This window comes from Amblyraja radiata, chromosome 20 (genome assembly GCF_010909765.2).
Source record: "Amblyraja radiata isolate CabotCenter1 chromosome 20, sAmbRad1.1.pri, whole genome shotgun sequence".
NCBI lineage: Eukaryota > Metazoa > Chordata > Chondrichthyes > Rajiformes > Rajidae > Amblyraja > Amblyraja radiata.
Genome location: NC_045975.1, coordinates 28,202,028 through 28,216,293, shown reverse-complemented (window position 1 = coordinate 28,216,293; position 14,266 = coordinate 28,202,028). Strand labels below are relative to the sequence as shown.

The 14,266-nt window shown below is 43.0% G+C and overlaps 1 protein-coding gene across 1 annotated transcript in view; it reads right to left on the bottom strand.

Annotated features, from left to right (window-relative positions):
- The window catches only part of th (tyrosine hydroxylase), a 44,866-nt gene that overhangs the window by 12,672 nt on the left and 17,928 nt on the right, over positions 1-14,266 (bottom strand). Inside the window, exons 5-8 of the mRNA XM_033039157.1 lie at positions 7,930-7,997; positions 7,699-7,749; positions 5,919-6,064; positions 3,273-3,408 (exon numbers count right to left, since the gene is read on the bottom strand). Of these exons, the coding sequence (XP_032895048.1) occupies positions 3,273-3,408; positions 5,919-6,064; positions 7,699-7,749; positions 7,930-7,997 (401 nt within the window). The remainder of the gene's footprint in view (positions 1-3,272; positions 3,409-5,918; positions 6,065-7,698; positions 7,750-7,929; positions 7,998-14,266) is intronic.

The window sequence follows — 14,266 nt, the reverse complement described above, 5'->3', positions numbered from 1 at the left end:
TGCCTCAGATCACAATATTAATAATCCAGCCTTGAATTTTCAGTTTGCCTTTAGGTCCTTCCATTTCATGACCTTCAAAGATCAAGCCCTGCAAACCTAAAGAATATAAAACACAACATACAAAGCATAGACTGTTTGTCTGAGACTGTCGACCTCAATGCTTTATTGTCTTACCTAATTTGATGATGTGCCCTTATCAGTCTCCGCATCTTTGATCAAAACTGACACATACTGTAACTCACCAACCTCCTAAGCTCCTTCAGTTTTCTCCTGCCTATTGCCACATTGGTGTGGGAAAGCTGATTGCTATCGTTCTCCCAGCCCATGTTTTCACTGGATAGGTTCCAATTAATCCATTCCTCCCTCTGTGTCTATGAACACCACAGTTCCTTTTCAGCTGATGCTCCAAGCTGGCATCATGATCACGGATGAAAGATCTGAAGATGTTTGAGCCTGGGCCATTGCGCTTGGAAAACTCTAGATGTAAAGTTCTGGGACTAAGATACTTGATCTCTGATAAACACAACCACATTCCTTTGCATGAGGGATGATATCAACCAATGAAGCATGTTCCCGGTGATGCATTTACCAGCACTCTGTGACTGTGACGCAATGTCACATGTTACCCTGATGTCAAAGGCAGTCGCTGTCTGATCACTTCTGAAATTTGGCTCTTTGGTGAACTTGGACCAAGGCTGTGATGAGGGCTGGAGCTGAGTGGACCTGACAAATGGCCATCAGTAAGTAGTTATTGATGATGAGTAAGTGCAACTTGGCGGCATTGTTAATGACAGCCTCCGTTACTTTATTAATGATTGATGGAAGAATGATGGATCAGTTAGTAGCCAGATTGGATCTATCTTGCTTTTATGTGAACTGGAAGTACTTGGGCAAATTCCCTGCAATGTTGGGTAGATGCCAGTATTGTAACTACAATGAAACAGTTTGGCTCGAGGCACAGCTTGTTCTGGAGCACAGGTCTTCACTACTACAGCTGGGATGTAGCCCGATTCCATTGTAAGACCATAAGAACAGAATTAGGCCATTCAGCCCACCAAATCTGCCCCGCCATTCAAACATGATTGATCAATTTTTCCCTCTCAACCCCATCAACCTTGCCTTCTCCTCATAACCTTTGACATCCTTACTAATCAAAACTCTATCAATCTCTATCAAACCCAATGACCTGCCCTCCACAGCCGTCTGTGGCAATGAATTCCACAGATTCACCACCCTCTGACTAAAGAAATTCCTCCGCATCTCCATTCTGAAGGTACGTCCTTTTATTCTGCGGCTTTGCCATTTGGTTCAAGAAACATCTTTTTCACATCAACTTTACCTAATCTTTGCTAGATCCAGTGCTCTCAGCCATTTCATGAAATCTCGGAGAATAAATCCGATTGACTATTGACTGGCCTCTGTGACGGCGTGGAGACTTAGGAGGAAACAGATGAATCATATCTTAGCACCTCTAGCTGAACATGGTTGTGAATGCTTCAGCCTTTTCTTTAGGATGTGCCTCAACCCAGATATTCCCTCTTCTCCCCTCTCCCATAGGGCAAGAGATGCAGAAGTGTGAAAACGCACACCTCCAGATTTAGGGATAGTTTCTTCCCAGCTGTTATCGAGCAACTGAACCATCCCACCACCAACTAGAGAGCGGTCGTGACCCACCAACTACCTCATTGGAGACCCTCAGACTTTACTGGACTTAATCTTGCACTAAACGCTAACATCCTGTATCTGTACACTGTGGACGGCTTGATTGTAGTCATGTATAGTCTTTCCTCCGATTACAGAGCACAAAACAAAAAAAGCTTTTCATTGTACCATGGTACACGTGATAATAATAATCTAAAGTAAGCTAACTAACAGCTCAAATGCTGGGCCCAGCCCAGTGAGAATGGAGTCTGTCTCCAGTGAGGATGGAGATATTTTTGGGGCCTACTTAGCTGACTGTAATGGGTGGAGTAACCACAAGTAGTTGAAAGAATAGTGTAAGAGAAACAATTCTATCAGTAAATGACTGTAAAGTCAACAGTGATCAGTAAAGGATGCCAAAACAGAGAAGTAGGCAACTGATGGAAACGATTGGGAGGCCTCTGGACACTTTTAAACAATGTCTTGCCTTCACAACTTCCCCATTGCTTCAAAATGGTTGGAACTTGTCTGAACGTGTTGGGATCGTGCAGCCACAGCCAAAGATCTTTGGCCACAGCCACATGATAGCTCATTTAAAGGCAAAGGACTGTTAATGTTCTGTGAATAGCTGATAATGAGCTGATCTCACAAATGATTGTAATCCTGCCAGATTCACTCATCGGAACTTCCGAGGGCAACTCATTAACTGGCCCATGATAGAAATACAGGTTTTGCTGTAAATTTAATTAACATTTAATATTTGTTTTATTTAAGTTTCTTGCATTCCATGGTGCTTTAGAGACATGGGGGGGGGGGGGTTAATAATGAATGAGTCAGAGGTATATTGTTGAATTATAATTACGTGACATCTACTGGTCCAACAAAACAAAACGGATAATCGGCAAGGCTCTGGTATCAAGGTTGCTGGGAAATCGGTGGTGGACCTGTCTCTCCTTTTCAGTGAAATGCAACAATTCTGAGGTGTAAAAGTTATGTTTAAGTTTAGAGATACAGCGCAGAAACAGGCCCTTCGGCCCACCATGTCCGCTCCGACTTCCGGTCCCCGCACACTAACACACACTAGGGACAATTTGCATTTATACCAAGCCAATTAACCTACAAACCTGTACATCTTTGGAGTGTGAGAGGAAACCAAAGATAACAGAGAAAACCCGGGCGGTCACGGTGAGAACGTACAAACCCCGTACAGACAGCACCTGTAGTCGGGATCAAGCCTGGGTCTCTGGCCCTGCAAGCGCTGTAAGGCAGCAACTCTCCCACTGTGCCAAAGTGCTGCCCCAGCAAATGTGTTAACATTTTACAGTTATATAAATTTCCCCCAACGTGACATTAACGTAACCACTGTAGACCGTGTACAACAAAATAAATCCAATCAGACCACCTCACCCAAGAGTGACGCAGAAATCCAGGTCTACGAGTGAAGAAATCACAGGCCGGAAGCCCACAGACTTGCTGCCTTGATCCATAAAGGAAGCAAAAGGCTCCCTAGCTACATTAGCAGGAACGCACAGGCAGGCTGCTCATTTCCCGTAGCTGCTTTCTCATTACAAGTTATCAGCAATCTAACTGCAGAACACGATAGCTATGTTCAGTCTGTTGCTTCGACTTACGGCTCAGGAGTGTGCATTGGCGAGGAGGCGTGCCTGACGTATTGCGTGCACTGGAAGATTCGGAACGCAAGGCTTGCTAAGAAGTCTCGGGCGGAGAGAAGGCCAGCCACGGGCCACAGCTGAAACCCCGAGTGTTCTGGTACAAACAAACATGGAGCACATGTTATGCTTTAGTTGTAGTTTTACTTTCTGGTTTTAGAGATACAGTGTGGAAACGGGAATCATGACAGAAGCCTCCTCGTGACGATCCCCGGAAACGATGACACGATGCACTCAGTGACGCGTCGGGCGGCCAATTCTGTCAACATGTTGGACAACGGCGGAAGCTGACAGCGGCTGACACACGAGCAAACGAGTACGGAAACAGGCCCTTCAGCCCACCAAGTACAATCTCCATACAGACAGCATCCGTAGTCAGGATCAAACCCGGGTCTCTGTCGCTGCTATCTACTGCTATGCCGCCTTCTTTATTACAAGGGGCTGCCAATGGTCGGAAATATCAACCCAGTTCCACATCCAACCCTGCAACATAATCACCACCAGTGCCATAATCCCTGCCAAATGGCCCACTTAACTCATACCCCTTGACCTCCAAACTCCCCCCCCCCCCTCCCTCCCTCCAGCCGCTCTCTCAGACTTATCTACAGAGCTCCAATCTTTAAGAGATTTCCTACAGTAGGCTTCCTGAAGCTTCCCATTTGTAAACTGTGACTTGTCTGCATGAAAAGAGGCCCAAGTCCCAATATTAAGTATCAACTGATGCTAAGTATCTGAGTACAGGCAGTGTTCTCAGTGTCTCTTAGTGGATGTGAACCGGTTTTGCCACCAGTAACTCTGATAACCCCCTGATGACCTACACACAGCCTACTCACTACAATAACACCAAGACTCTATAGACCAACAGTTAAGAGTCAGAAACCAAACAGTTCTATCCCTGGACCTATGTTAGAAGCTCCAGCATCAGTTTGGCTGCGATCGTTAAAGGTGCCAGTACGCAGCATGTGTTCCTGGCCAATGCTGATGTGCAAATGAAAGGAGCTTTTAAAACCTTTTATTGGTTCCTTTTAACTCACGGGAAGCGAACAATCCACGTCTCTGTCCTTCAGTAACAGCCTGGGAACATGTGTCAGTAACTATGTCCAACATGACTGACCTCGGAGTGACCTGCTGTGCAGTGCGTCCGGTGATATAACTCTAGAAGGATAACTTTAAGTAACATTGCATCAAATGTGTGTCATTTCTAGTCTTTCAGTAGTTGTTACGTGCAATCTGACTCAGAAAAGTTAATATTCTTGCTCCATGGACTTATGAATTGATATGTTCCTTTAAGTCAACCAAATGGGTTAATGACTACTGATTGAAGAATTAAATAAACATTTTGTTGAGTTTAGATGAGAGCTAGTGTAGAAACAGGCCCTCTGGCCCACTGAGTCCGCACTGACCGTAATCACCCGTACACTAGTTCTATCCTCCACACTAGAGGCAATTTACAGAAGTCAATTAACCTACAAACCTGCATGTTATTTGGAATGTAGGAGGAAACCGGAGCACCCGGAGAAAACATATGTGGTCAAAGGGAGAATGTACAAACTCCTTTGAGATAGCACCCGTGGTCAGGATGGTACCCGGGTCTTTGGCGCTGTCAATCAGCAGCTCCAGCACTGCACCACTGTGCCACCCTGATTGATTTTTCGAACAATTAATGAACCATAATTCTCATGCCCTGTTTCCCCTTTGTTGCCCCTGCTTTCAGCTGTCCATGCATTAAACAGTATTTATTTTTCTTTAATCTTGTCACTTTTCCAAATCTTTTAAGATCAAATCATGAGGGGAATAGATCGGGTAGACGCATAGAGTGTCTTGTCCAAAGTAGGGGAATCGAGAACCAGAGTACATAGGTTTAAGGTGAGGGGGGAAAGTTTTGATAGGAACATGAGGGGTAACATTTTCACATGAAGGGTGGTGAGTGTATGGAACGAGCTGCTGGAGGAGGTAGATGAGGCAGGTACTATTGCAACATTTAAAAAACACTTACCGGTAGACAGGTACATGGATAGGACAGGTCTGGAGGGATGTGTGCTAAGTGTAGATGGGGCATGCTGGTCAGTTTGGGCAAGTTGGGCCTCAGGTCTGTTTCAACGCTGTTTTACTCTATGACTCTATGAGCTGGCATAGCTAGCTCATAGAGTCAATCCCTTTTGACCAAAGCGTCCGCTCCTTGGCTCCCCTTGTCAGTCTTTTTTTGGCAATTCTCCTGCGAACTGCTTTGGGATGTTTTACTGCATTAAATTTTCTGTACAAGTAAAGGTTGTTGTTGCGTTCACCGCCATGCTTCAAATATGTTTACGGGGTTACGTCCGCGCCTGGGTGGTAATAGAAAGGGACTACGTGCTGTCCACGGGCGCCCTGGGGGATTTCCGGGATCGCTGGGCACCGCGGGGGATGGAATGTATCCTCAATAAGGATGGGGAAATAGTTATTTAATATTTAAGAATATTTGTTTATTTTGTATTTTGGTGGTGGGGTTGTTTGTATTTTTGTGTGTATTTTTGTAAATGGTTGATTAAAATTATTATTGGATAAAAAAAAACGCTTCAAATATTAAGTCCTTTCAACTAACTGTTAACGTTTTAAACCAGTGCTAACCTTTCAAGAAGCAGGAAACGTCCTCAAGTTGAGGGATATTATCCTCAGTGTAGAAGCATTGCTTCTCCAGTAGCCTGAAAGCCTCTAGATGTTCTGAACAAGCATGTGTTGGATACAGAGTCTTCAGGTTTGTGTACACTTCTCTCCTGTTGGACAGCAACACAGCAAAAAGGTCAACAGTGCATGCAGTTAACACAGCAGGCATCAGGCTTTTCCAAATTCCTTTGCAGTAGAAGCTACATCTGACAAGCTACATTTTGTTTCTGTGCTTGGTCTTAAAAAGCTACTGATATAATGAAGATAACAATAACAGTCTCGACCAGAACCACCTATCCATATCCTCCAGGGAACCGAAGGACATAGTTTTTAAGGTGAGAGGGGGGAAAGATTTAAAAGGAACCCGAGGGGTAACTTTTTTTACGCAAAGGGTGGACAGTATATGGAACGAGCTGCTGGAAGAGGTAGTTGAGGCAGGTACTTGCATTTGGAGACATTTGGACAGGTACATGGATAGGACGTGTTCAAAGGGATATGGGCCAAGCACGAGCAGGTGGGACTAGTGTAGATGGAGCATTTGGTTGGCATGGACAAGTTGGGCCAAAGGGCCCGTTTCCACACTGTATGGCTCCATGACTCTATGACTGAGATGCTGCCTGATCTGCTGAGTTACTCCAGCATTTTATGTTCTATGCAAAATGCCAGCATCAGTGATTCCTTGTTCCTCTAGGTATAAATGGAGTTTGTTGTCCCTAGAATGTAGAGTTGACCTGGAGGTTCATGACACCATAAGATGTGCTGTATGACTCTTTGACTTTATGACCAATGAACTGCTCTTCCTTACCACTGTTCCATATGGAAAAAATTCAGTCTTTACAGATAAACAGATATCTCAAGTTCCATTGCATCTTTGAATGTTGGCATTGAAGCAGTAGATGGTGTCAGTAAAGGCTGGAGACCTATTGTGAGTCATCAGTGGAAGATAAAATGTAAAGGCTACTTTGTTGAGTTTATGGTGTGGTAGTTGTCGCACGTTCACCGGAGCACCTGGAGAAAACCAACAAGGTCACAGGGAGAACATACAAACTCCATGCAGACAGCATATGTAGTCAGGATTGAACTGGCACTGTAAGGCAACGACTTTACTGCGGCACCTCTGTGCTGCCCTTAACTGACCTGGTTACTTGAAATTGGAAGCCACCTCCATCTATCCTCGTGTACCGCAGCTTGACCGACAAAGCACAGTTTTGCAAAAATATGTCAGAGCAAGGTGCATACATTCAAAATTCCTTAGTAGCAAAAAATCCTTCCAGTTCTTATACATAATCTAAACTGGTTAGAAGGTGGACAAAATTATTCTGGAGATAACTTAATGTAAGGTGTCAATATGCAACAATTTGCCACAATTTTATACTAGAGCAACATGGATATTATGCATTAGATTGCATCTTGCATTATTCCAGAAGGCATTTAGTTCACTTTCTAACCAGCTTAAGGAGTGGAAGGATTTGTTGCCTGTAAGGAATGCTGGAATGTATCCACATCACTCTAATATGGTTATGCTTTTTCCATCAATGTGAAATTCATGAGGAATAAAGGAAAAAGGAAAACATTGTTACACCGGTGGATGTCAGAAAAGGAAATTTGGGATGTGTGAGTGTTAATTAAAACAACTGGCATTATGTTTCCCAAGACCACCACATATCATAATCATACCACACATTTCATTGACGAGAACAATTTTACACGAAAGGAGACTTAGTGGAATATACAGTAGACTAACCAAGTTGCAATTTCCTCTGTGGTGTATTCTATTCTGGGGATTAGATTGTCACTGCAGAAACAAGGAGAAATTAATATTTTTAATTAAGACGATTGAGCAAAAGAGACGGCGTAAATTCTAACAAAGTAAAAAGAATTTCACTGTGTTAATACTTTGCACATGTGATGATAAAAGCACCATTGAGCCATTGAAAGTGGTATCACAGAGATTTGGGGTGAGCATATAACTTACTATTTATAGTTTATAGCAACTTCTGCAATCTGCTTCCGTCGCTCCCTGTACTTAACGTCAGAGTAACCCTGTAATAAAGCATCAAACAAAAATGAAAATGAAACAAGGTGATAGTGTTACATTCTACAATCCAGCAAGGCAGCAGAACCAGTATAAATGTTGTCCCATCAGATTATATTTGGATACATTGAAGACCAATAGATGGAGATGCAGTAGATGATGTCTGACCTGTTGAGTTCCTCCAGCAGTTTGTTTTTTGACCAACTGATGGAGATTGATTGATTGCTATGATTCACCAACACCTCCATCATTTTGTTGAATAATCACCAGTTTAATTTTAGAAACACAGCATGGAAACAGGCCATTCGGCCCACCGAGTCCATGCCGACCGTTCATCGCCCGTTCACACTTGTTCTATCTTCTCCCACTTTCACATCGACTCCTTACATGCTAGGGGCAATTTACAATGGCCAATTAACCTACAAACCCACACTTCTTTGGGTTGTGGGAGGAAACCAGAGCAACCGGCAGAAACCCACATGGTCACAGGGTGCAAACTCCACACAGTCAGCACCCGAGGTCAGGATCGAACTGGTGTCTTTGGCACTGTGAGGCAGTGGCACTACCAGCTGCATCACTGTGGTGCCCTTAACATGTTGTGGAAGATAGATTGACCAGGATCTTTCCTCATTTTGTAATTCCTAAAATGATCTTTAGGCAATTTTGTAGTGTTATTCCAAAGTGATGGTATTTCTCACACAAACATGTGACAGAAGCACTGACTGGAGAAAGTGACTTTCAGGTTAAAGCTTGACAATTTAATCTGAAATTGCCCAAGGTGGATCATCAACTGGTGGGAAAACCTGCTGAATGTAATAGTTGGAGATGATGCCAACTTTTACTTTTATAAAAATCTGCCATCTAAATTTGACAAAACATGACCCAAAACCCAGTGGTGCAGCATTAGAGTTGCTGAATAACAGCTCCAGAGACCCTGGTTCAATTCTGACTATGGGTGCTGTCTGTATGGAGTTTGTATGTTCTCCCTGTGACCGCATGGGTTTCCTCTGGGTGTTCCGGTAAATCCCTAGTAAATTTCCCCTAGTGTATAAGATAGAACTAGTGTACCAGTGATCACTGGTCGGCACAGAGTCGGTGCACTAAAGAGCCTGTTCCCACGCTGCATAACAAAAATGAAACAAAATGTTTTAATAAATAAAACAAAATCTCCTGAGATGGAAGACTAAACATAACTCACAGCAAGCAAATGTTTGGCGCGTTGATGGTATTCTGTGCAATATTATAACGTGGAGTGTGCTATTTATTTCAAATAGGAAAACACATCAAAGCGATGCTGCATGAATATGTTGAGAATTTATCTCTTAATGTCCACAGCAATCAGTAGGTTTAAACTGTTGAACATCAATCATTACCTCCTTGCTCTTTATGCTTGTATTTATTCCACCAGCCAGTCTATTTCTCCCTGAAAACAGTGACTAACTTCCTCACCGTTTACTATGGCTCCAGCTTTGGAGTCATTCTCAGATTTGGAAACTGAATACAGAAGACTATGGGTTTGAATTATAAAATTGATTTAAAAAAAGTTGTCTTTGGATATCCTATCACAGTAAGAATTTAACTACAGTGCATAGTTTACTATTATGAAGAAGTCCTTGGAAAGTAAAGGTTTCTCCATCACGGTTTAAACGATAAAGGTGTGACCTATCTTACATCTTTAATACATGCAGGTTTGCAGAGTTTTGGTAAATGTTTCTTCTGCTTGCCAAATCAATAACCGGAAATCGGATTATATAGGAAAAATAATTAATTGCCACGGATTAATTTCAAGCATTTTTGAACAATGGTAACTAACGAATGGATGGATAGCAAGTTACCTTATGACTTGTCTATACCTAGTCCAAGTTATTAATACTACTTATTGTAGTTTTTGGGAAAACAATGATTTTGTACAAACTCCTGGAGATTAATCTGCCCCCTGTCACTTTATAGCTATGTCTCTAGTTTCCACTCTGCGAGAAAGGTTCTGACTGTCTATCCTATCTACGCCTCTCATAATTTTATATACATCTATGAAATCTCCCCTCAACCCCTGACGTTCCAGAGAAAACAATCCAAGTCTATCCAACCTCTCCCTGCAGCTAAAACCCTCCAATCCAGGCTGCATTCTGGTAAAATTATTCTGCACCCCCTCCAAAGCCTCCACATCTTTCTTGCAATGGGCTGACCAGAACTGCACGTAATACCCCAAAAGTAGAGCTGCATCATGAATTCCTGATTCTTATACTCAATGCCCCTAGTAATGAAGGAAAGCACACCAGGCTCCTTCTTTACCACCCTATCAATTACAAATACTGTTTGTTTATATATAACCATATATAACAATTACAGCACGGAAACAGGCCATCTCGACCCTTCTAGTCCGTGCCGAATATATATATGCATGTGTGTGTGTGTGTGTGTGTGTGTGTGTGTGTGTGTGTGTGTGTGTGTGTGTGTGTGTGTGTGTGTGTGTGTGTGTGTGTGTGTGTGTGTGTGTGTGTGTGTGTGTGTGTGTGTGTGTGTGTTTGTGTGTGTGTGTGTGTGTGTATATATATATATATATATATGGATACATATATTACATATATATATATATATATATATTACTGTCTGAACATTTGTTGTTGTTCATTATGGTTTATCACTTTATGGTTTTTACAGTGCTATGTTTACATATCTGTTGTTCTGCTGCAAGTAAGAATGTAATTGTTCCGTTTTGGGACATATGAATAAAACATTCTTGACTTGTTCATGTGCTGCCACCTTCAGTGAGCTATGAACGTGGACTCCAAGATCCTTCTGCACATCAATGCTGTGAAGGGTCTTGCCATTAACTGTATACTTTCCCCTTATATTCAACCTCACACTCACTTGGGAAAGAATTGATTCCCAGCATAGTCTTTAGGATTTTCTGGGCTCCCAAGACACAGCTAGGAAAGGCCAAAATGGCAATCCAAACCGCAAGCCAGTGCTCACACTTACAATAAACAAGTGGATGGAGACGCTGGCTGCAGCCACGGTAAACTACGCAGCAACAGATGTGAAGTACACGATGTGCTTCAGCAGAATGTTAAGTCTGGGCAGAGTCCCGTAAACTTCCTGAACTCTGCTGGGACGTAGCGGAAAGTTTATAGGATTTTAGACTCTGTCTGTTGTTCAATGAAAACAAATCATAAAAAGTTACGCTGATCTTTGTGGCAGGTTCTTATGCTGCAGCTATACGATGGGGACCAGCTGTGACCAAAATAAAATAAACTCCCAAGTGATGGTGGACCACATTTTGCACCAGCTTCATAGGATCTGGCTTAAGCTGCGCCACAATGCCAAAAGATTGGTTGTTTTAAATAAAGCACCATTTAAGCTGTTAGTAGTATTTATATCACATTGAACTGTATTGTTCTATGTTCACAGTGCTAAAGGTTGTATTAAAGGTTATCAGGTACAGGTTGTAGCTAAAGTGCTAGCTTGGTCACCCTACACAAAGCATTGTGGATCACTCTGATAAATCTCCTGCACCCAAAGAGATGGCTATACTCCTTTTCATAATGTTAGTTAAATGTTTAACATTGATTGATACTTTGTTGTCAAAGACTTGGTACAGTGAGATTCTCTGCTTTGCATACAATGCACAAGTATCCAACGAATCGGCACATATACCGTGCCAACAAAGTTACAAAAGTATTTAATATAGTCCCGATGGTGCCTCTTCCTTCTGCTCCCCCCGCGCCCCCGGGTCCCTCTTTGTCCTCAGTGGCCCCCCACGCCGGGTATGACTTTTGGGAGGCACAGTGGCGTAGAGGTAGAGTTACTGCCTCTCAACACCAGAGATTCAGGTTCGATCCTGACTAAAGGTGCCATCTGTGCAGAGTTTGTACGTTCTCTCTGTGACCGCATGGATTTTCCCCGGGTGCTCTGGTTTCTTTCACTTTTTTTTAAGACTTGTAGAGATACAGAATGGAAACAGGCCCTTCGGCCCACCGAGTCCACGCCGACCAGCGATCACCCTGTACACGAGCACTATCCAACAATCTGGCTACAATTTAGAATTTTACCGAAGCCAAATTAACCTACAAACCGGTCAGTCTTCGGAAAACACGGCGGAAACCCATGCGGTCATAGGGAGAACGTACAAGCTGCCTACAGACAGCACCCAGAGTCAGGATTGAATCCAGGTCTCTGGAGCTGTAAGGCAGCAACTCTACCGCTGCGACACTGTGCTGCCCTCCCAAGTTGCAAAGATGTGTGGGTTTGCAAGTTAATTAGCTTTTGTAAATTGCCCCTAGAGTGTAGGACGTGAATGCGAGATAACATAGAACTAGTGTATGGATGGGCTTGGTGGGATGAAGGTCCTGTTTGCATGCTATATATCTCCAAATTAACTAAACTAAATACTCTGTTTTTGTCATGCCAGTAGTATGAGTCTCCCACCAAAATAACAGCAGGGTAGTTAAAATGCAGGCTGTTTGTCTTATACTCCACTGGGGGACAATCAAATGACACTTCACTCCTTTCTTTCTTTCCCTCCTCCCTCGTTTTCTTTTCTCTTCCACTAATATAGTTTTATCTTTTCCTCCCCATAATTCCATGCATCCTGGAATTGGTAAATATTTTCCTTTGGTCGGGATCACTTTGAAGGCAAACTTATCAAGATCAAACTTAAAGAGTTGTGGATGGCTGATGGGATAAGACAGCTCATAAAATTCGAGGAATAGCACCTCATGTTTCCTCTTGGGATGACTATTTTATGCCCCAATTTTAGGCAACTAACCAACAACATCCCCATCTCTTCACTGAGACTCGCCCAAATGTGCACTCATTTCTCACACTATCCCACCCTCTTTTCCCTTTCCCTTGTCCCACTTTGCCTATATTCCTTCCTCTGGCTTCACACTTTGTGCCTCGTCTCTCCTTATCTCACAGCCTTTTGTCCACTTCCCATCTCTAACGTGTTCACCCATCTGCCAATCAACACCCCCCTCCCCCCACACCTGTATTTGTCCTGTTCTTTTATTCCTTTAATAGAAATATAGAAACATAGAAAATAGAAAATAGGTACAGGAGGAGGTCATTTGGCCCTTCGAGCCTGCACCGCCATTCATTGTGATCATGGCTGATCATCCACAATCAGCAACCTGTGCCTGCTTTCTCCCCATATCCCTTGATTCTGCTAACCCCAAGAGCTCCATCTAACTCTCTTTTCAATTCATCCGTGAATTTGCCTCTACTGCCTTCTGTGGCAGAGAATTCCATAAATTCACAACTCTCTAGGTGAAAAAGATTTTTCTCATCTCAGTTTTAAATAGCCTCCCCTTTATTCTTAGACTGCGGCCCCATGTTCTAGGCTCCCCCATCATTGGGAACATTTTCCCTGCATCTAGCTTGTCCAATCCTTTTATAATTTTATACGTTTCTATAAGAATACCCCTCATCCTTCTAAATTCCAGTGAATACAAGCCCATTCTTTCCAATCTTTCCTCATATGACAGTCCCTCCATCCCGGGGATTAACCTCGTAAAGGATGTCCTTCCTTAAATCCAGGTGTGGTCTCACCAGGGCCCTGTACAACTGTGGAAGGACCTCTTTAATCCTATACTCAAATCCTCTAGTTATGAAGGCTCCTTTCGGTTCCTTCCCCCTGCAATCAGTCTGAAGAAGGCTCCCGACCTGAAACATCACCTATCCATATTCTACAGAGATGCTGCCTGACCCGCTGAGTTACTCCAGCACTCAGTGTCTATCTCCAATTAGACAACTCGTCCTCTATTGCCCTCTGCTGGTTGTATGCTGATCCTGCGTAGAGCTGCAGTAATACCAGTTCCCTCGATTATGTCATTACTATCATTGGAATCTTGGCTTTTTTGATCAGGAAATTTTGACGAGACAATTAAAAATCCAGACATACTAAGATCTAGTAGGCAAGTATATATTATCTTATGGAGACACAAGGAACTGCAGATGCTGGAATCTTGAGCAAAACACAAAGCGCCTATTTTCTATGTTTCTATGCCATGATTTTATGGTCATATATTCCCTGAGCTTGCAGCAAATTCACTTCTTTTTTTTGAGTTTCAGATTTCTCAAATTAGCTCTTTAAAAAAAACTATTTGTTGGTGCTGTTCTCAACAGGGAGTGCTGGATCGAATACCTAGTGTGTGGAAAATGGAGGAGAATGAAGGGGTGAGTGCCAGGCAGGTGAGATGCATTGGATGTAGACAGTCTACAACTTCCCTCATCAATGCAACAGCAAGGACAGGCTTGTACATAGAGCCCTGGCAAT